Below are 21,633 nucleotides of genomic sequence, written 5' to 3' on the forward strand. Positions count from 1 at the left end.
TACAACACTTGTTGGTAACTTTGCGGGCAGTCTCTTCATAGGAGCCAAGGCCAGAAAGGGCATGGAAACTGAACTACCTCTCTCAGCCCTCGAGATGGGCCCTCCAGCTCAGAGGTAAGGTAAAACAGGGAAGCTTGCACAGTCTGTGCTGTACTTGTTCTGTGAAGAAACAGAAGGCTTCAGACACCACAGCTGTCACCTTTCACCAAAACTAAATTCACACACAGACGAACCAAAAGAAAAATCATAATTGCCAATTTTGGACTCCCTTTTAATTTGTATGCCTCAATTTACTCATTTCTAGATGATTTATCAGAGTAAAACCAAGTTCTAAATATGACATTTATAAAAATGTGCCTAAGCACAAAAAACACAATAGCAGTGTTTCAACAAACACTTGTTTGAACTATTTCTTACAGAAAATTACTCTCCTGTCTTTCTCTGTAACTAAATAAGTTAAGATTCCAATCCATGCAAAAAATTAATGCATAAAAGCAAATATTTTAAGTGAATTAGCACCTCCATGCAAACAAACAAGTCTTGATAATTGACAGAAAATGTCAGAATAAGAAAAATTAGGGCTGTCAAGCGATTAAAATTAATCACAATTAGTTGCACTGTTAAGTAATAGAATACCATTTATTTAATTATTTTTGGTGTTTTCTACATTTTCAAATATATTGATTTCAAATACAACACAGAATACAAAGTGTAAATTGTTCACTTTATATTTAATGTTGATTACAAATATTTGCACTGTAAAAAATATATTTTTCCAGTTCACGTAATACAAGTCCTATAGCACAATCTTACAAACATTGAATTGTGTACAAAAAAATAACTGCACTCAAAAATAAAACAATGTAAAATTTTAGAGCCTAGAAGTAGCATTGAGTGGACTTGCTATTCAGCCAGTCGCTCAGACTAACAAGTTTGTTTACATTTGCAGGACATAATGCTGCATGCTTCTTATTTACATCACCTGAAAGCGAGAACAGGCGTTTGCATGGCACTGTTTTAGCCATCGTCACAAGATATTTAAGTGCAGATGTGCTAAAGATTCATATGTCCCTTCATGCTTCAACCATCATTTCAGAGGACATGCATCCATGCTGACGACGGGTTTTGCTCAATAACTATCCAAAGCAACACAGACCGACGAATGTTCATTTTCATCATCATGAGTCAGATGCCACCAGCAGAAGGTTGATTTTCTTTTTTGGTGGTTAGGGTTCTGAAGTTTCTGCATCAGAGTGTTGCTCTTTTAAGACTTCTGAAAACATGCTCCATATCTTGTCCCTCTCAGATTTTGGAAGGTACTTCAGATTCTTAAACCATGGGTTGAGTGCTGTAGCTATCTTTAGAAATCTCACATTGGCACCTGCTTTGTGTTTTGTCAAATCTGCAGTGAAAGTATTCTTAAAACGAACATGTGCTGGATCAGCATCTGAGACTGCGATAACATGAAAGATATTGCAGAATGCAGGTAAAACAGAGTAGGAGACATACAATTCTCTCCCAAGGAGTTCAGTCACAAATGTAATTAACACACATTTTTTTAAACGAGTGTCATCAGCATGGAAGTGTCACCTCTGGAATGGTGATCAAAACATGAAGGGGTACACTAATGTTTAGCATATCTGACATGTAAATACCTTGAAATGCTGGTTACAAAAGTGCCATGTGAATGCCTGTTCTCACTTTCAGGTGACATTGTAAATAAGCCGCCGCCATTATCTCCCGTAAATGTAAACTAACTTGTTTGTCCTAGCAATTGGCTGAACAAGAAGTAAGACTGAGTGGACCTGTTGGCTCTAAAGTATTACATTGTTTTGTTTTTCAGTGCAGTTATGTAAACACCCCCGCCCCAGTCTTTATTGTAAAAGTGCAACTTACAAATGTAGAGATTGCTATATGGTACAAATACTATTTCTTTTGCCATTTTTACAGGGCAAATACAGTGCTCTCTTTATATTTTGTATTCCGTGTTGTAACTGAAATCAATATATTTGAAGAAGATGTAGAAAAACATCCAAAAATATTTAATAAATTTCAGTTGGTATTCTATTGTTTAATAGTGCGATTAAAACTGAGATTAATCATTATTAAATTTTTTGAGTTAACTGTGTGAGATAACAGTAATTAATCGACAGCCCTAAAAAAATATTTTTCATTAACAAAAATACAAAGTTTAGAGGACAATTAAGAAATAGCTAGCAGGTGTTTGGAATTTAGAGACGTGTATAGAGTGAAATATTTTCCAAACAATAGGCAGAAACGTAAAGAAGGTAGTTTTACAAAAAACATTTAAGGCTGGAATTTCCAAATCCAGCACGGGGAACTGAGCACTTAGCTCCCTTAAGCAGCTGTAAAATACCACTCCGGATATATATGACTTAAGTACAGCAGAGGACATGTTGTGACCCTATTAGAAGCTTGACATTTCTGTAAATCATAACTAATTTCCTTCAATATATTGATTAAATCATATTGCAACAAAAAATTCTGAAAATCAGATGTCTGCTTCTGTTAATATTTTCATAACCAAGACATCCCATATTCTTCAAACCAGTTCACCATACTTGGGCTTCTTATATTTTTATGTTGCTGCAATTTCATATCTTGCAATGATCAATATATAAGATAAATTTCATTTTTTCATTCAATAAAAGACCATTTATAAAATAGTCAACAAGTTAAAAGTGGAATCAATATTTATACTTTTTATCTTAACAGTAGAATTTTCAGTTAACATTTAGACTTACCTTATGCACACTTTTAGGGTTTTCAAGCCATGTGTAGTACATTTCCTCTACATAATTTGAATTACTTCCACTCAAAAATGGTTCTGTGGCTCCTGATGAAACATAACGTTGGCTCTGCAGAAATACCTTTCTGGCTAAATCTTGCTTTACCAAAAATTGAATGCCATGAGGTCTCAAGGTAGCTACAAGAAACCTCAAATGACTCATGTTTGTTCATTAGGTAGAAGATCCAAGTCTAGTAAAAAGACAAAACAAACATAATTGGAAGAATGCCCAACGCACTACAATATCTTACTATGAAATCTAGCCTTGTGCCATATATTTCCTCTTTAACAAAGTTCAAGCTTAAATACAAAGCATCTTCAAGACAGTGGAAAGCCCACTGATCAGTTATGAAGCTGATGCTCTGATATCCCTGCTGTCTACAGCTGTGAAGGTGTTTCTAAGGAGTTGCCCATTCCCATTTCCCACACCCAACAGTCTATGTCCCAAACAGCTAACAGAATCTGGAACTGATGACTCTGAGGGCTTCTATAGCTATAAACAGGGAATTGCTTGAGCTATGTGCCCCCAATGTCCTGGATGCATGAAGAAAAAGGAGGTTCACTCACACCTCTTGGTGATATTGGCCGCTGTTGCTGCTGTCTCTCCTTGAAGGATGATTTGGCATTTTTAAAGACCAAACCCCTTACAGATATCCTAGAGGGCTTCTTCCCACATCTTACGCCTGAGAGGGGAAGATGGAGCTGCTGGTCACAAATTCATAGCTCCATGTGTTACGGAGGGATTGCATGGAACATTAAGTGTTCATGTTGGCTTTAGGTTTAAATAAGACAAGGTTACTATAAGAGGTGATTTATGAATGACCACCTAGGTTATTCTTTTGAAGCAATTTATAATTTGTGTAAATGAGCACTCCTGAAAAGTGAAGAAGGTACACTGTTACGCCCAACAACCATTTCATTTCTTTGCTTGCTTGCTTTAACTGAACAAGTGAATTTCCTAGAATTTTGAACAAACAAACAACAAAAGTCACACACACGCAAAGATTTTCATCTTCATCTGAGAAATTCTGAGCATTAACAACTTCCAGTGATGCCAGTTGAGGATACACAGCTCTCACTCAGAATTAGAGTTCTAAATGTAAACTACAGTTTGAAACCTATACAAGAATCCAACTGCACTATTAGACAAATCAAAATGCAGGAAGACCAAAAATAATGTTAGGGGAAGATGGTAATTTTGTTTCCACTTTAAAACACCTGAAAAACTAAACATAAGGATATGATATAAAGCATGAGTATTCAAAGTTAGCAGATGTCAGGGATGACATGTCGGAGTTATTGTGCATAGGTATTGCAAACACGATAATCAAAGCACAGTAATCAGCTACACTGATCCATTGAGACTGGTCTTTGTATGGAGTATCTAGTTATGCTGCCAGTTTTAGCTGTGAATTTCCTTACTTGTGTTACTTGGGTCACTAACTAAACAATCACTAAAACAAAGCTTTTAAAGAAGCATATTAAAAATTTTAAATACACTTCTAAAAGATTCTAAAAGGACACCAACTTAAAAATCACCTGTCTGATTTTATTTTTTTACCTACTATAGTTATCAGCAACATCGATGATGACTACAACTGACACAGATTAGAGGAAAAATATTTTTCACTTTGTGCATCTGAAAACACTGTGTATATTCAGTTCAACTGCACATAAATAATTCCTGTAGAATCGGTTTTCCCTGTTATTTGTGCGAGTCCTTCATGCTGCAAAAGCAGAGAGAAAGACACTTTAAAAAAAAAAAAAAACATCAGGAAGAGGTGGCTGTAAAACTCCTGAATTGGAAGGGGAACGAAAAGGCAATTATTTCTAACACATTTGGACAAAGGTAGGTTTGAGAATTGGCATGAAAATATTTTTGAAGACATCACAATCTTTCACCACCTGGAGAAAAGAAAAATATTCCCTCACATTTTCACAGGCAACTTTTTTATTTATAAACATACTATTAGAAAGTACACAGCAGGCACTGTTTAGGACTCATTTAAGAAACTTTTACCCAATCACTGCCCAAACTGGGGGCACTAAACTCATTTGAATAGGGCATTTTAAATGTGCTCCTACTGTAGAATAGATCAATGAAATTGTTTTTAATTGTTCACTTTATTAATATAGCTTCATATGCAAAATTTTATGAATGAAACATTCATTCATAAAACTGGTGACCCCAATAACTGGCTAATTGAGTTTCACTTTCAATCCAATTGCTGCTTAAATCGCTGAAACGTATACTGTATTTTCCACTGAACGTATCCGATGAAGTGAGCTGTAGCTCACGAAAGCTTATGCTCAAATAAATTTGTTAGTCTCTAAGGTGCCACAAGTCCCCCTCTTCTTTTTGCGGATACAGACTAACACAGCTGCTACTCTGAAACCTGTTTCAACATTGTAACTTCTGCTCACTGCTTGCCATTCCTTATACTTGTCCATATTAAGAAAAGGAGTACTTGTGGCACCTTAGAGACTAACAAATTTATTAGAGCATAAGCTTTCGTGAGCTACAGCTCACTTCATCGGAAATGCATTCATCGGACTTGTCCATATTGTAACTCAAACTCCATTTTAATTTGTCCCAAACTCCACTTTAAAATGCTCACTTCATTTTGTAAAAGCTTGCTACAACCTTCATTTTTGCAAACCCTGCTGTAATCTTATTAGTTTAGTTTAGATGTGTGAATGAGGTATGGATGGATGATGGAATCAACCTCCAGCCCCAGCCTGTTCTGATGAAATAAAGTGTAAACACCCAACGGCTGAAGATGCAGACAAGAGGAGTCCACCCTCAAAAGAAAAGAACAAAAGTATAATTGAAGAAACATCAAAGCCAGGTCCAAGGCTGAAAATCATGTCTGCAATTGATGGGTGATCAATCACACCGAATCCAGAGGCAGCGTGACACAGCAAGACCTATAGACTCTGGATTCAAACTAAAACTTACAAAAAGGACAGGTGAGATGGAAGATTTTGAAGAGTAACATTCTGCTGCCAACATGGAAGAGCATCGGTGCATGCCCAACAGAGACCCAGCTCTTCCTTGTGCCCACCTTTCCTGACCAGTTAGCCGCCACAAGCTACGAACCCAAGCCAAGAACTCAAGCTACATTCAGGACTGGTAACTATACAGCAGCTGCAGAACCTGTGAGTGTGTATGAACGAGCGTGTGAATGAATGTGAAACTGAATGAAATGTTATAGCTATAACTGTCTGCCTACTATGTTTCTTTTTGTATTCACAATTAATGTGACATTTTATCTTATCCCCTTTAATAAGATCCTGCGGTTTTTTATTTTATTGGTATAACACTACTTCTTACCATAGACAGATTCAGCCCTGTGCACTCAGAAGGCAAGTGTTGACAGACATGTGAGGTAATGAAAGAACTATTCCTATGCACATCTGAAGAACACAAACAAACATCTGCTTTGTTCCTGCTCCAAGCATGCTCCACAACAGATCATCTCCTCATGCCTAAAAGAGATCCAATGAAAATGATAGGCATGAAAATCCTCCCCTCATTTTTCTCAAACCTTCTCCTGATTCCAGACGCCTCTCTCTCTGCTGCAAGCAGCCCCAAAGATGTTATCCTAAGTCACAAAGGTCAAGTAATTTACTCTTAGGAGATGCATGCTTTTAGCACAATTGCTATTAAATATTTAAAAAAATCTTTTGCATTTTGGTAATACTAGAGAGCTAACACAAGTAACACTGTGTGAAAACTTTGGGGGCAAAATTAATGCATTCACCTCAGCCCAGAAAAAGTGCAGAAGGTTCAGCTCCTAGAAAAAGTGTGGGTTTTTTTTGGTTTTGGGTGGGTTTTTTTTTTTTTTTTTTAGGGGGGGAGGAGGCTTGCAGGAGAAGGGGAAAGGAAATCATTCATGAACATAGTGCAAGAAAAATATAAAGATACTAAAATCTCCACAGCAAAAAACGGCAACTATTACACAAAAAATGGCAAAATATGTAAAACAGAATTATTATGAACATAGGAATATGGAAAGTAAGGCTAGCAAATGAGAAAGCAACCATCATCCAGCCTGATCTCCTAAATCCTTCAACCAGTACAAAACACATTAACAAGCAAAGCAGAGGAAATAACTTTGTGTAATTAGAAAAGGTTCTCTACAGTAAGCAGGAAGAATCCCCTGACGGAATCACCAGCATGCAAGGTGGTTTAGCTTAAAAGCTACACCAACTAATCTCACTGAAGTTCAAGCAGCAGCACTTCTAGGACCATTAAAAAAGAGAGGCTCGTAATTGCTGTGAAATCCCTTATGATGTACAAAACACAGGATCAGATGGGCTTGGGTCAGACTTCAATAACATTTTCCTCAAACATATATGCAATCCACTGTAGGGAGTGCTCACATCGCCACACATCAACTTCCTCCAGCTTAGATTCAAAGACCATAAAGCCTGAAGGAATGTAACAGGGTGGCACCCACCCCTCACAAGCACCCCTTCTGGTCAGGTGTGTCTGAAGTCTTTAAACAGTCCTGGCCCTGGTATTAGGCCATATCCCCAAGACTTCCTCCCTGGAGGCAATGGTTTTATAGATTCATAGATACTAAGGTCAGAAGGGACCATTCTGATCATCTAGTCCGACCTCCTGCACAGCGCAGGCCACAGAATGTCACCCACCCACTCCTATGAAAAACCTCACCCATGTCTGAGCTATTGAAGTCCTTAAATCATGGTTCAAAACTTCAAGGAGCAGAGAAGCCTCCCTCCAGTCAACCATGCCCCATGCTACAGAGGAAGGCAAAAAAAAAAAGCCTCCAGGGCCTCTCCAATCTGCCCTGGAGGAAAATTCCTTCCCGACCCCAAATATGGCAATCAGCTAAACCCTGAGCACATGGGCAAGATTCACCAGCCAGATACCCAGGAAAGAATTTTCTATAGTAAATCAGATCCCATCCATCTAATATCCCATCTCAGGGGATTTGGCCTATTTACCCTGAATATTTAAAGATCAATTACTTACCAAAATCCCATTATCCCATCATACCATCTCCTCCATAAACTTATCGAGTAGAATCTTAAAACCAGATAGATCTTTTGCCCCCACTGCTTCCCTTGGAAGGTTATTCCAAAACTTCAATCCTCTGATGGTTAAAAACCTTCGTCTGATTTCAAGTCTAAACTTCCTGGTGGCCAGTTTATACCCATTTGTTCTTGTGTCCACATTGGTGCTGAGCTTAAATAATTCCTCTCCCTCTCCTATATTTATCCCTCTGATATATTTATAGAGAGCAATCATATCTCCCCTCAACCTTCTTTTAGTTAGGCTAAACAAGCCAAGCTCCTTAAGTCTCCTTTCATAAGACAAGTTTTCCATTCCTCGGATCATCCTAGTAGCCCTTCTCTGTACCTGCTCCAGTTTGAATTCATCCTTTTTAAACATGGGAGACCAGAACTGCACACAGTATTCTAGGTGAGGTCTCACCAGTGCCTTGTATAACGGTACTAAAACCTCCTTATCCCTACTGGAAATGCCTCTCCTGATGCATCCCAAAACCGCATTAGCTTTTTGCCCTCTCTGAGCCCTTCTCTCAGGTAATAACTACCTCCCCAGCGAAGCAGGCCCTCCTACTACTCCAGGTCCGAACTCAGGGACCCTTTAAGTAGCAGCCGCCATGTGCCACATCCCTTTTAACTAACTACATTTCCGTAGACCACTTCTCAGAGGCCCTTAGCTTTATCGAGTCCCAGCAACCAGTCAGGAACACCTTACTCACCCCCTAGTCCCTACCAGCAACTATCTACCTTAGCACTTGCAGCTCCTGCAGCCAGTCAGGAGGTCCTAATTTGCTTCCCTGGTTCCCATCCAGCCTTTCAGCTCCTGCAGCCAACCAGGAGCACCTCTTCCTCCCTCCCTCATTCCCTCCTAGCACTGAGCTGTCCAGGGTGCTGCTGTTCCCTTTCACCAACCAGGAACGCTATTTGCACTCCTCTGGCTCTAGCAAGGAACTGACTCTGGTCTGCACTGCAGCTCCTTTTATGCTAGCCTGCAACCCCCGATTGTCTAGCCCCTTGCAGCCTCCTGAATAGTCTTTCTAAGCCACTTTGCTCCACTGCTCCTGTCCTGGGACAGGTATGGCGGGAGCCTCTGGGCCTAGTCCACGCCATCACAAGGGACCTTTGTGATTCTCTAGTCTGACATTCTGCATAACAGGCCATAGGACTTCATTGTATTAATTTGTTTGAATTAGAGCATACATCTTTTTAAAAACATCCAATCTTGATTTAAAGATTTCTTGTGATGGAGAATTCACCACAGCCTTTGGCAAACTGTTCCAATGGATAATTACCCTCACTGCTAAAAATGTTTTTTTCAGTCTGAATTTGTCTAGTTTCAACTTCCAGCTATTGGATCTTGTTAAACCTTTCCCTGCAAGATTGAAGAGTCCTCTATTACCAAATTTCTATTCTCCACCTAGGTACGTATACACTGTGATCAAATCACCTCTTCATTTTCCTTTTTCCATTAACTAAGAGAGGAAGCTCCTTCAGTATATCACTATAAGGCATGTTTTTCCAATCCTTTAATAAATTCTCATGGCTCTTCTCTCCAATTTGTCAACATCATTCTTGAATTGGGGGCATGAGAACAGGACAGAGTATTCCAGCAGCAGTTGCACCAGTGCCAAATGCTGAGGTAATACAACCTCCCTATTCCTACTCAATACTCCCCTGTTTATATATCACATTAGCCTCTTTGGCCACAGCATCACACTGGGAACTCACATTCAGCTGATTAGCCACCATGACCCCCCAAGTCTTTTTCAAAGTCACTACTTCCCAGGTCAGAGTACGTATGGCCCGTATTCTTTATTCCTAGACATCTGACTTTTCCTTTTACCATACTCAAATACATATTGTTTGCTTGCACCCTGCTTATCAAGCAATCCAGATGGTTCTGTATCAGTGACCTGTCTTCTTCATTACTTACCACTCCCCCAATCTGTGTTTCATCTGCAAACTTTATCAGTCATTATTTTGTGAGTTCTTTCAGGTCATTAATAAAAATGATAAATAGCATACAGCCAAGAACTGACCACTGAGGGACATCCCTAGAAACACACCAGCTTTGATTATGAAGATTCCCTGCCTACACTTAATTTTGAGAGCTATCAGCCAGTTTTTAATCATTTAAAACATCATCCTGCTTTTTCTCCAAAACCAAAACAGAAATATATATTAGAACACTTTTCCCTTCTACATTACTGAAAATTTTATTTCTATCTAACTCCAAAGTCAACAGGTTTACATTAAGGATTAATTTTGCTCAATAAATCTAACGTCCTCCTGGTTCCTCCCTTGTGCTTGCTGCTCTCCAGCACAGACATCAGCTGTCAGCATCAACACTTAGCAAATCAGAGACCACAAGTGTGATCACAGAGCATTCTGGCCTACTCAGCTCTGAGCCCATCATTCAAAAACCAGCACAAAGGGCAACAGACAGAATCAAGAAACAGTTAAGATTATTCCATTTCACAATGCCTCCTAAATCAACCTTGAAATGAAAACAGTGATTGGCAAGGGAGCATGCTGAGTTAGGAGCAACCAAAAGGAAAATATTAATTAAATCTCTACCAGGGATTGAAAAATGAGAAGGGACTACTGAACTGGAAGGAAAAGCAAACTTGATATTTATTAAACAAAATAAACCACTCCAGCATTAAAATAGTGGAGGAAGGCAGACAGCATTAGGAGATTTAAGTCTCAAGCCTACATGTCTGTACTGTAATACAGCTTAAGATAAACTAGTTTTCAACCCTTGCAGGAGAAACTAGCTTTTGACATTGACAAGACTGTCAATTACCACAGCCCTGTGTCTAATCTTCCTTTTAGAGGAAGCAGAGGTGGAAGGGAAAGGTTGTGGCACATTAGGTCCAGTATCAATGGTAATCTTCTGATATACTGATTATTTTAATTGCTCATTAGATTTAAGTATGGCATGGAGACTGTACTGACCTCATTCTCCTCCTAGAACACCAGGTGTATTTTGTGGTTCTTTTAGATCTCTGTGGTATAAAGTCTCCATGAAGACTATTAACAGTCTGGCCCAAGCTTCAGAAAAACATCTGTCCCTTAGCATGGTTAATTTTCAAAATGCATTCCATTCAACTCCCTCTTAAGAGTTTCCTCAACAGTATAATTCTCTATAACATATGGTTGGTGCAGAAGAATGGATAAAGGTAGAAAAAACCCCATAGAAGCTGGTACCTTATAGATATTTGAACTGAATAAGAGAGATACGAATAAGTAGCCTTGGATCACAGCAGCAGATAGGAGAACGGAAGGAGGATTGCTTCAGAAAAATGCTCAGACATCACTGCAAAACTAAATCCTTATTTTTTCCTGCAGAGAGGAACTGTACTAAATGTAGAAATATCCATTCCCCTTAATGGTTTTGGTTGCGTTTTTTTGGGGGTGGGTGGGGTGGGTAGCCAAACAATTTATTCACACACAATAAATACTTGAAGTCCTCTATATACAAGCAAAACCCAATTAACACATAGTGGAAAAAATAGTCAGGAAATGAAAATACTACCCTATCTTTTACAAACAAGACACATACACACACAAAGCCAAGTTCGTATGTTTTAGTGGACAATAAAGTTGGTAGCATCAAAATAATTACTACTATCACCAGTTTCCTGGAGTAGTTAGGACAAGTAGTTGAAAGAAAGGAGAAGGAAAGCCATTTTTGTTCTTCAAAGGCTTGTCTACTCTACCACCTAAGTCAATGTAATTTATGTCACCACCCCCTTGAGCGACGTAAGTTACAACGACTTAAAGTGCTGTCTACACCACACTATATCAGCGGAAGACGCTCTCCCCCCAACTTCTACCTCTCATTGAGGTGGAATAATTATGTTGACAGGAGAGCACTCTCCCGACAACATAAGCGTGTCTTCACCAGACACGCTACATCAGCGCAGCTGCATCAATATAGTGCGGTAGTGAAGACAAGCCCTCAGTCTCCTGTGTGACATGTACATGCATTAACCTACCATGACCACTGAACACAACCATGTCATCAGTCTGTTATTCACCTCGCCCAAGATGGGATAATTATAGCTAATCAGATTGTCAAAACATTCATAGTGATGTATCAAAATTTAGCATAATAATAAAGGCTAAATAGACTTCTCTAATTGTTTCAGCCCTGCAGGCCTCTCACTTAAAGGCCCTCACTTTGGAAAGCTAGTAATCAAGTTAGGATCAGCATTACCATTCTCTTTTGCTTTTCAGTATAACTCCTGGACGAATAAGAAAAGAGGAGAACTGTATATTGAAGACTTTCCTTTACAGATTCAGGATTAAATGAATCCTAAGGGCACAATTAAAAACATATTTACATTCCACGTGCCAGATCGTAAATACCTAGCTCTTATATAGAGCTTTTCATCAGTAGATCTCAAAGCACTTTACAAAAGAGGTAAGCATCATTATTCCCATGTTGCAGATGAGAAAGCAAGCACAGGAAGGTGAAGTCACTTGCCGAAGATCAGCCAGCGGGTCACACCAAGAATAGAATCCAGGTCTTCTGAGTCCCAAATCTGTACTCTATCCACGATGCCATACTACCTCCCACAGAAGCAGATGGTATTATGTAATTATAGACAGTATTCTAATCATGAACTTTAGAGAAAAACTTGAATGACCATTTAAGTCCCCATCTCTTTGCAAACTAAAGTGATAGACAACACTATTAGATTGTCTTTTTCAATTTATTTACTCTTTCATATTTGTGCTGCTGCAACCCATAGGGAGGTCACCCAATGCAACGCAGAGTAGTCAAGGATTACTTGAATACACAGTAGTAGCCAAATGACATTAGTCCAAAACATATGTATGGTCTAAAGCAGAGGTGACCCTATTAATTTGGATTACATACCTGGCTAGACTACAGCAACTCAAGTCCATCATCATAAACACCCAGCTTAGCCACTATGGTCCAGAAGCAGCCTACTGTAGGAAGTCTGCTGTGCTTGGTACACCAGCACAGCAACAGGCACTTATCCCTCAAATACCTCCCCACACCCCAAAGAGCCTTTGCTAGCCAAGGAATTCTGAGGAGGATTTTTATTCTTCATCCAGCCTTTTCCCACCCCCAGGGCAAACCGAGAGGCCCCACCTGTGCCCAGAGTGACCCAGACCCGAGGTGCCCAGGCCTTGTCCATTAAAATCAATAGCCTGCTTTACAAAGATATTGTGCACATCCTCCTCCTCCTCCGCCCTCTTCTCTACCCTGCAATGCCCAGCTGATCCCCGCCAGCCCCCTCTCCCCACGCCAGGCCGCCTGCCCCATCTGGGTGCACAGCCTTGACAGACGCCCCTTTGGCCCAGGGCACGGTCTCCCCCCGGGCCGCTCCGGCAGCCGGGCGGGTGACAGACCTGTGCGAGGGGTGGGGAGGCTGCGGCAGGTCCCGGAGGCGGCGCGGCGCGGCGCAGCCCCCAGTTGCCGGGCCGCTACTGAGGAAGAACGGCCCTGACCGTCGCAGCGCCAGGGTGGGGGGAGGGGTCTCCCATCTGCGGGGCGGGCGAGGCGGGGACAATTACCTGTGTCACGTGGGAGAAGGATGGCCGCGCGCTCGGAATCTATACTCGGCGTCCGCAAGGCGCGGTGAGGTCATCAAACGATGGGTGGGCGGGGCCGCGTGGGGAGCGAGCGAGCGCCTGGCGCTGTCCGCAGGGCGGTGCTGGAGAGACGAGAGAAGGCGGGAGAGCTGGGAGCGCCCACCTGCCCTCCGCCCCACGGGCCCCCTCCCGCCGCCAACCGCTCGCCCCATCGCACTCCTCCCCCCCCCCTCCCCCCGGCCAGCAATCTCCCGCTCCGTTCCGCGCGACGGGGCACGCCCCCCGCAAAGTGCATCCGCCCCGGGCACTCAGGAGCCTCTCGGGTGTCCCGTTGTTTTGCATCGCAGAGGTGGCCCCCCTACCATCTCCTCCTCTGCCTGGTGGGACCCTCTCCAACTCATGTCCCCTCTGGCCCAGGGGACCCCTCTTTCCCTCCCCTGCTTCTCTCTGGGGGCTCCCTTCTCTCAGCTGATCCCGCTCTGTGGTCCGCTTCCCCCCACCTCCCTCCCTCTCCCCCCCCCCTGCACGGCTCACCTCACTGTCCTCTAGCTCCTCACCCTGTCTCTGCCTCCTCCACCTAATGGCGGTGTCTTCACCTCCTTCTCCTTCTCCATAAACGGCCCACTGGCTTAGACACTACTGTAACCCCACATCGGTCTCAGCACTTGTGAGAAACCCTGTTTTTCTTGGGATGGGCTCTCACTCTTACTTACTGTTCTCCAGCTGAGGGGTTTCAGGGTTTGCCATCCCCTCGTCACCCAAACAGCCATGGCAGAACTCTGCTCCACAACCGGTGGGGGAGACTTCACAAACACTAGGGAGTTGTTTGCTAACATCCATCAAACTAGTAATAATATTACAGTGCCTTGGCAAGCCCCTCTCATCAAAGGATCCCACAAAGGTTTAAGCCTTACCATGCCTCCTTGAAGAGAGGTAAGTACCCATATCACTGATAATCAACCATGCCAGTTCTTCACCATTTGCTTGTATGTTTCATCCCCTATCCTTTGTCCATCTGTGGCTTTAGATTGTAAGACCTTCAAGGCAGGGACTGTCTCTTTTCTGTGTTTGTACTCCACCCAGCACAATGGGGTCCTAAAGGGGCACTACACCAACATATGTATTTACTACTGCTAATGAGATAACTGACCTGAGGCACAAAAGGCTTGGTTGTGTCAGTGTGTAGTTCTGATCACACCAGTGTAATTTTATTAAAGTCAGTAGCCCAGATTCTCTGATGGGCACTTCAAGGACCCAACAAGGGAGTCAGTTGTGCACTTTGATTTTCAGGCTAGCTCTACACCAGCACAGTTTATAGCAGTCATTAGGCTATGCCAGCTATTGACAGCCTTCAAAGTTCCATCCACTAGTTGAGGATTACCAGAAGATTGCTTGCTTTAGTCACATCGCCTCTTCTCTCCTGTCTTGCACCTATGCTGGGGATTGTATGTGAGGTGATGTAAGAGCAAACTTACTCTACATTGGTTGGGGACTCCCCTACAGTCAAAAAGTCCTTAGCTGTGAACATCCAGCCGTTTTTTTGGCCCCTTTACTCCCCACCAGCAGAACAAAGAGGCAGGCGCAGGCCAGAGAAGTTGTCTCAATATGATTGATTCTAATCTCCTCCAATTGTAAATCAAGACTATTTCCCTTGTAGTTAATGGCATTAAGCGACTGTAAAAAACACTGTAAGAAATATCAGGATCAGGACCATGGACTTCAGTAGAGCTAATCAAGATTTAGAGTGGGGCAATCAAGAGCAGCACCTATTCCAGTCAGATTTATTGCCCCAGGTCAAACAGCAAATCAGTTTCAGAGCTCGGAGTAGAATTCAGATGTCTAACCACCAGTCCTATATTTCTATATTTAATGTGTCTAGTTGAAAACTCTATAAGGCAGTGTTGCTTATGTATCACACTCTGCTGTCACTACCTGTTACAGTATTGTAAAGGACAACATGATAGTATTATATATGAACAAGCTAGGAAAACCAGGAGCACAGTCTTCATGAAGGATCCCCAGACTCTCAGTTGGATAGAAAAAAACATACAATCAATACATGCAGCTCAAATCAAAGGGTCTCTAATAAAAGAGTCGACTAGGCAAGACAAAAATTAGAGAGAAAGGAGTTTCAACCTGAAGGTTTTCAGGTGGTTAGCAAAGAAGATAGGATTACTAGAGATGGACCTATTTGCATCTTCATAGAACAACGAGGTCATAAAGTACTTCTTGAGGCAGCAAAATCCTAGGGATACAAGGACTGTTATAACCATGAAGTTGCCACTATATGCCTTCTTAACAACACAAGTTAGCTTCAAAACTCATGGCAAGAGCCAAATATTTAATTTGGTCTTAGTCCTCATTCAAAACACAGAACACTGTTAAACTAACAGATGGCATAGAAGGGTCCTTTGATCCTTACCCAGCAATATTTCATTAAAGATAGACTACAAATGTATGTGTGACTAATGAGTAGATAAGAAATATGGCAGGAAAATTGGAGGAAAGCAGGAAGATTTAAAATGCAAGGTCTTTATTGGAAGAGTGGGAATGAATTACCAGAAGCTACATAAAATATATAATATGTTTTGAGGACATTTATGCTTTTCTATCCAATATTAGTATGGGAAATGCACTGAAATGAGACAGTTCTAGAACTTGACAAAATGATTGGAAACATGTCTAAGCCCTTATAATTATATGATTAGCCCTGTTTTATGTGCCTGAATATACAGTACAGGACAGTATGGCAACAAGATTTTGATTTTTCCTCCTGCTGTCATTATTATATGAGGAATATATTCCAGGCTTCTTCTTTATTGGATTTCTTCGAGCTACATATATTTATGTACTTTCCTTGATTATATGTAAAGTTGTATATTTGTTATTTCAACTGTCCTTGATGAAACTACAGAATAACATGCAACCAAGGTCAATCATCTATAGAGCCAACTAAAATTGTTACCTCAGCTTACAATTGACACCATGACATAAATATTCACATGCTTCATAATTTTCTGGGAAAATTGAGGTAGGATGGAATAATGGAAAAAAAGTATACCTGGATAAGAAGGGAAGGAGGATGGCGAGGGAGTCATAATTTATTCTACACAAAGAGTGTGTTACAAAAAATGATTTAATCAGGGTCAACTTGACTTCAGTAATAAGCAAAATCTCAGACAGGAAGGAGCACTGGCAGGTTTTACATGAGCCCCTACTGTAATGTATTTTAAATTACTCCAGAATCAGATTAAGCCCTTGGTTATTACAGCAATTGATAGTTCACTCTAATTTTGCTCATTAGAATACAGGAACATATTTTTTCCTTGAGATAAAAAAATTCTTGGTCCTCAGAATCAGCTAAATTAGATACATTAGAAATCTTCATTACTATCTTACTAGTCCTACCAACTGCGTGAATATTTTTCAAGCAACTGTCATATTTTGAATAATTATTAGTATTGTCAATTTAAGTTAAAATGCTCTTGTGAAATGATCTTTAGAGCTGGGGTAGAGTTCCCAGGGGTGAAGCACATACAGCAGTTCATGAAGTGATGCACTTAGTGATATTCTGCCACACAGATCTGGGAGGGAGGTGGACCAGCTAAACTGGTTAGTGGATCCTGTTGTCACTGCAAAACAAAAAGTTTGCTGAACCAGTTACATGAAAACAGCCATTTGATAGTCTAGTCTGCTGGCAATGAATGAAACACTGTTAGCTGCCATAGTTACTAACCAAGTTTTAATCTTATTGCAAGCAGGCACAAACCTTGTTTAGAGGCAATCATGTTACACTGATTATAAACTCAATTAAAAGATATAGTGTCATCAAAGCCTTACAGAACTCCCATTGACTTCACGTGAAAGCAGGTATACCTAATAAACATTTAGATACTATAGTGATGAACATGGTATGCTAGGATAAACATACCATCCTCATCATTTTATAGACTTTAAGGTCAGAAGGGACCATTATGAAAATCTAGTCTGACCTCCTGCACAATGCAGGCCACAGAATCTCACCCACCCACTCCTGTAATAAACCTCTCACCTATGTCTGAGCTACTGAAGTCCTCAAATCATGGTTTAAAGACTTCAAGCTTCAGAGAATCTTCCAGCAAGTGACCCGGGCCCCATGCTGCAGGGGAAGGCAAAAAACCCCTAGGGCCTCTGCCAATCTACCCTGGAGGAAAATTCCTTCCCAACCCCAAATATGGCGATCAGCTGAGCCCGGAGCATGTGGGCAAGACTCACCAGCCAGATACCCAGGAAAGAATTCTCTGTAATAACTCAGATCCTACCCCATCTATCATCTCATCACAGGCCATTGGGCCTATTTACCACTAATAGTCCAAGATCAATTAATTGCCAAAATCATGTTATCCCATCATACCATCTCCTTCATAAACCTATCAAGCTTAATCTTGAAGCTAGATAGGTCTTTTGCCCCCACTGCTTCCCTTGGAAGGCTGTTCCAGAGCTTCACTCCTCTGATGGTTAGAAACCTTTGTCTAATTTCAAGTCTAAACTTCCTGATGGCCAGTTTGTTCTTATGTCCACGTTGGTACAGAGCTTAAATAATTCTTCTCCATCCGTGGTATTTATCCCTCTGATATATTTATAAAGAGCAATCATATCTCCCCTCAGCCTTCTTTTAGTTAGGCTAAACAAGCCAAGCTCCTTGAGTCTCCTTTCATAAGACAAGTTTTCCATTCCTCAGATCATCCTAGTAGCCCTTCTCTGTACCTGTTCCAGTTTGAAATCATCCTTCTTAAACATGGGAGACCAGAACTGCACACAGTATTCCAGATGAGGTCTCATCAGTGCCTTGTATAATGGTACTAACACCTCCTTATCTTTACTGGAAATACCTCACCTCATGCACCCCAAAACTGCATTAGCTTTTTTCATGGCCATATCACATTGGTGGCTCATAGTCATCCTGTGGTCAACCAAATACCCCAAGGTCCTTCTCCTTTGTTACTTGCAATTGATGCGTCCCCAGGTTATAACTACAATTCTTGTTATTAATCCCTAAATGCATGACCTTACACTTCTCACTAGGAAATTTCATCCTATTACTATTACTCCAGTTTACAAGGTCATCCAGATCTTCCTGTATGATATCCCAGTCCTTCTCTGAATTAGCAATACCTCCCAGCTTTATGTCATCCTCAAACTTTATTAGCACACTCCCACTTTTTGTGCCGGATGTCAGTAATAAAAAGATTAAATAAGATTGGTCCCAAAACCTGTCCCTGAGGAACTCAACTGATAACCTCCCTCCAGCCTGACAGTTCACCTTTCAGTATGACCCACTGTAGTCTCCCCTTTAACCAGTTCCTTATCCACCTTTCAATTTTCATATTGATCCCCATCTTTTCCAATTTAACTAATAATTCCCCATGTGGCACCATATCAAACGCCTTACTGAAATAGAGGTAAATTAGATCCACTGCGTTTCCTTTGTCTAAAAAAAATGTTACTTTCTCAAAGAAGGAGATCAGGTTGGCTTGGCACGATCTACCTTTTGTAAAACCATGTTGTATTTTGTCCCAATTACCTTAATGTCCTTAACTACTTTCTCCTTCAAAAATTTTTCCAAGACCTTGCATACTACAGACGTCAAACTAACAGGCCTGTAGTTACCCAGATCACTTTTTCCCCCTTTCTTAAAAGTATCTAAGACCCAGATCAACAAAGGTATTTAGGCTCCAAACTTCCATTGGTTTCCCTGGAAGTTTGGAGCCAAAATACCTTTGTGGATTTGGGCTGAAGTGCTTATTCTGCTCTCTGAATTCTGCAGAATTTTTGCAGCAAATTTCCTTTTTCCTGGGTTTTTATGTAAAAAGATGATCTGGCCCCGTGTTATAAGACCAGGCTTCCCCATTTAATTGTTTCATTTTGCCTTGGGGCACCCAACAACCTGTTTATACTTATTGTGTCTATTTGCTTCCCCTTTTGCTTCTTTATAGCTCTCTCCTTGTAGGCACCTGTTCCTTTCATTGCTACCTCTACCCTGCAAAGACATTGTCTTGAAGTTTTTGGGAATTGCTTGCTTCCACTTCTTTTCCTGTATTGCAAGTCCACCAATCTGGTCCTTAGTGTGCCTGTAATGTTACTGATCCCATGCTTTCTAATGAACTCCTGTGAAGTCCTCTGGACTATTTTCTTATGACTCAAAATCTGTGTAACTATTGACCTACTTCATCATACATCCTACTTGCCTGCTGAATAGGACACATACTTACCTTGCTTTGATTTCTACATAAAGCTCCAGCTGACTTGATGGAGGTTCCACGTGCAGAACGATAGCACACAAAAATCTCAAGTGTCAGAAGCTATGGAGCCAGTTCACAAGTGGTGTAAGTCCTTTGAAGTCACCCAGTTTCAACTCCATACTGCAGTAAATGGCGTTACACTGAGGATGAGTTTTGCCCATTGACGTTAAAAAAATCAGCAGCATATGACTGCTGATTTAACCTCTGAGGATAGGACAAGAAGCAATGGATATAAATTGCAACAAGGGCAGTTTGGATTGGCATTAGGAAAATCTTTTTAACTGTCAGGGTGATTAAGCAATGGAATAAATTGCCTAGGCAGGATGTGGAATCTCCTCACTGGAGATTTTTAAGAGCAGATTAGACAAACACCTGTCAGGGACCATCTATTCTGGCTAATACTTAGTCCTACCTTGAATGCAGGGGACTGGACTAGAAGAACTCTCAAGGTCCCTTTCAGTCCTATGTTTTTATGACAGCCATGCCAAATAGTTAGTGTTAGAGATAACAGTAATCTCCCCACTGTATTTTCCACCGAATGCATCCGATGAAGTGAGCTGTAGCTCACGAAATAAATTTGTTAGTCTCTAAGGTGCCACAGTCTAACATTTGTAATTGCTGTGTAGGCTATAAATTGAAGATATTCAGCCCAAAAGATTTATTTTTCTTAAGACCAATTATCCGGGGAGCGGGACGTAGGAGGGGGGAGTGGAAGGGTGTTTCTAGTTGTAACTTATAGATGTGCTTTCTAATGAGAAGTTATCCATTTATTTTTCCTGTATATCCCCAATTCAGTCCCACTGGTTGACCAAACTAGGTTCAAATTATGTCTTCAGATATGCACCATAGCTCCCATCAGCTTCATTGGGAGATGTGTTTGTGTAAGGGAAGGCATAATTCAGCTCTTTGTTTCACTGTATACTGCTCATTGACTATGGGAAGAGGTGCCACTTGGTAGCTGGCATTATTTCAATAACAGAGCAATTTGGTAGTCTTTTGTGGAACCTCCTTTAACTATAAAAGCAGACTCAAAATGAATATCCTTCATAGAATATAAACTACTATAATTCCTCACAACTATCCTTACTTGCTTTCTTGTACATCAGTTCTGCCTGCCAGATTGACAACTACATGAGGTCACCATTGCACTTCCACTAGTTAATTGCCTCACACAACTCTTTTTTTTTAAACACAGCATGACTTCTCTGTATGCTTCTTTCTTCAAAGGATGTTCTCATTAGAGCTGGTCTGGATACAGACTACTCTGAGAAGGACAGTCTCATTAATAACTTCCCCTCCTGAAAGATAGATATTTATTTTCTGAGACATTTTATTGTTTTTATATTCCTATTTCTACTGTGTTTGACAGAGTTTCCTGAACTCCAGCATAGAAATTCCATTTTACATTAAAAAATAAAAATAAATAAAATGTTTTTCTCTGTTTGTTTGTTACATGTAATTACATTATGAATACAATCTAAAGTAAATTAAATATTTCTTCTCATTTAAAGCAAGGCACATCTCCAAATGAGAACTGCAAATACACTACAGCAGTAAGCCTAACACTAAGTTTGTAAATATACCAAATAGCCATGGAGAGGCTGGTTTAGAGATCTAAACTACAGTTGAAGAGCAGGTTCAAATGCTATCAAGTCCTTAATTCTTCATGTAGTTCATTTGAATTCCATGCTGTTTACTCTGGATGGATCTTTAGAATAAAAATCAAAGACCTGTCTTGTCTGTATGAATATTAAAGAATCCATGGCACTTTTCTTAAGAGCTGGGGTTTGTGCTAATTGTCTTAGCTAATATTTCTCCTCCCGTACAACCCAGCTGGAACGTAATGAAATCAGAAATTGAAGGACAAATCCCTCACCTGCCATTGTATCTTTCCACACAGGCCTTAACGCAGGTGGGACACGATAGTTTAGGCAT

General features: G+C 40.8%; 1 protein-coding gene across 5 annotated transcripts in view; it reads right to left on the reverse strand.

The window, feature by feature from the left end:
- The window catches only part of OGDHL (oxoglutarate dehydrogenase L), a 110,655-nt gene extending 97,131 nt beyond the window's left edge, over positions 1–13,524 (reverse strand). The window contains exons 1-2 of one of the 5 annotated variants that reach the window (XM_038410800.2): positions 13,400–13,524; positions 2,766–3,000 (exon numbers count right to left, since the gene is read on the reverse strand). In XM_038410800.2, coding sequence (XP_038266728.1) covers positions 2,766–2,972 — 207 coding nt within the window. In that variant the 5' untranslated portion in view covers positions 2,973–3,000; positions 13,400–13,524. Of the gene's footprint in view, positions 1–2,765; positions 3,001–6,143; positions 6,296–12,734 lie in introns of those variants that run through there. The other 4 variants (XM_038410798.2, XM_043518829.1, XM_043518828.1 and 1 more) reach the window with 4 other exon arrangements.
- Positions 13,525–21,633: the final 8,109 nt, after the last annotated feature.

This window comes from Dermochelys coriacea, chromosome 7, assembly GCF_009764565.3.
Source record: "Dermochelys coriacea isolate rDerCor1 chromosome 7, rDerCor1.pri.v4, whole genome shotgun sequence".
Classification (NCBI taxonomy): Eukaryota; Metazoa; Chordata; order Testudines; family Dermochelyidae; genus Dermochelys; species Dermochelys coriacea.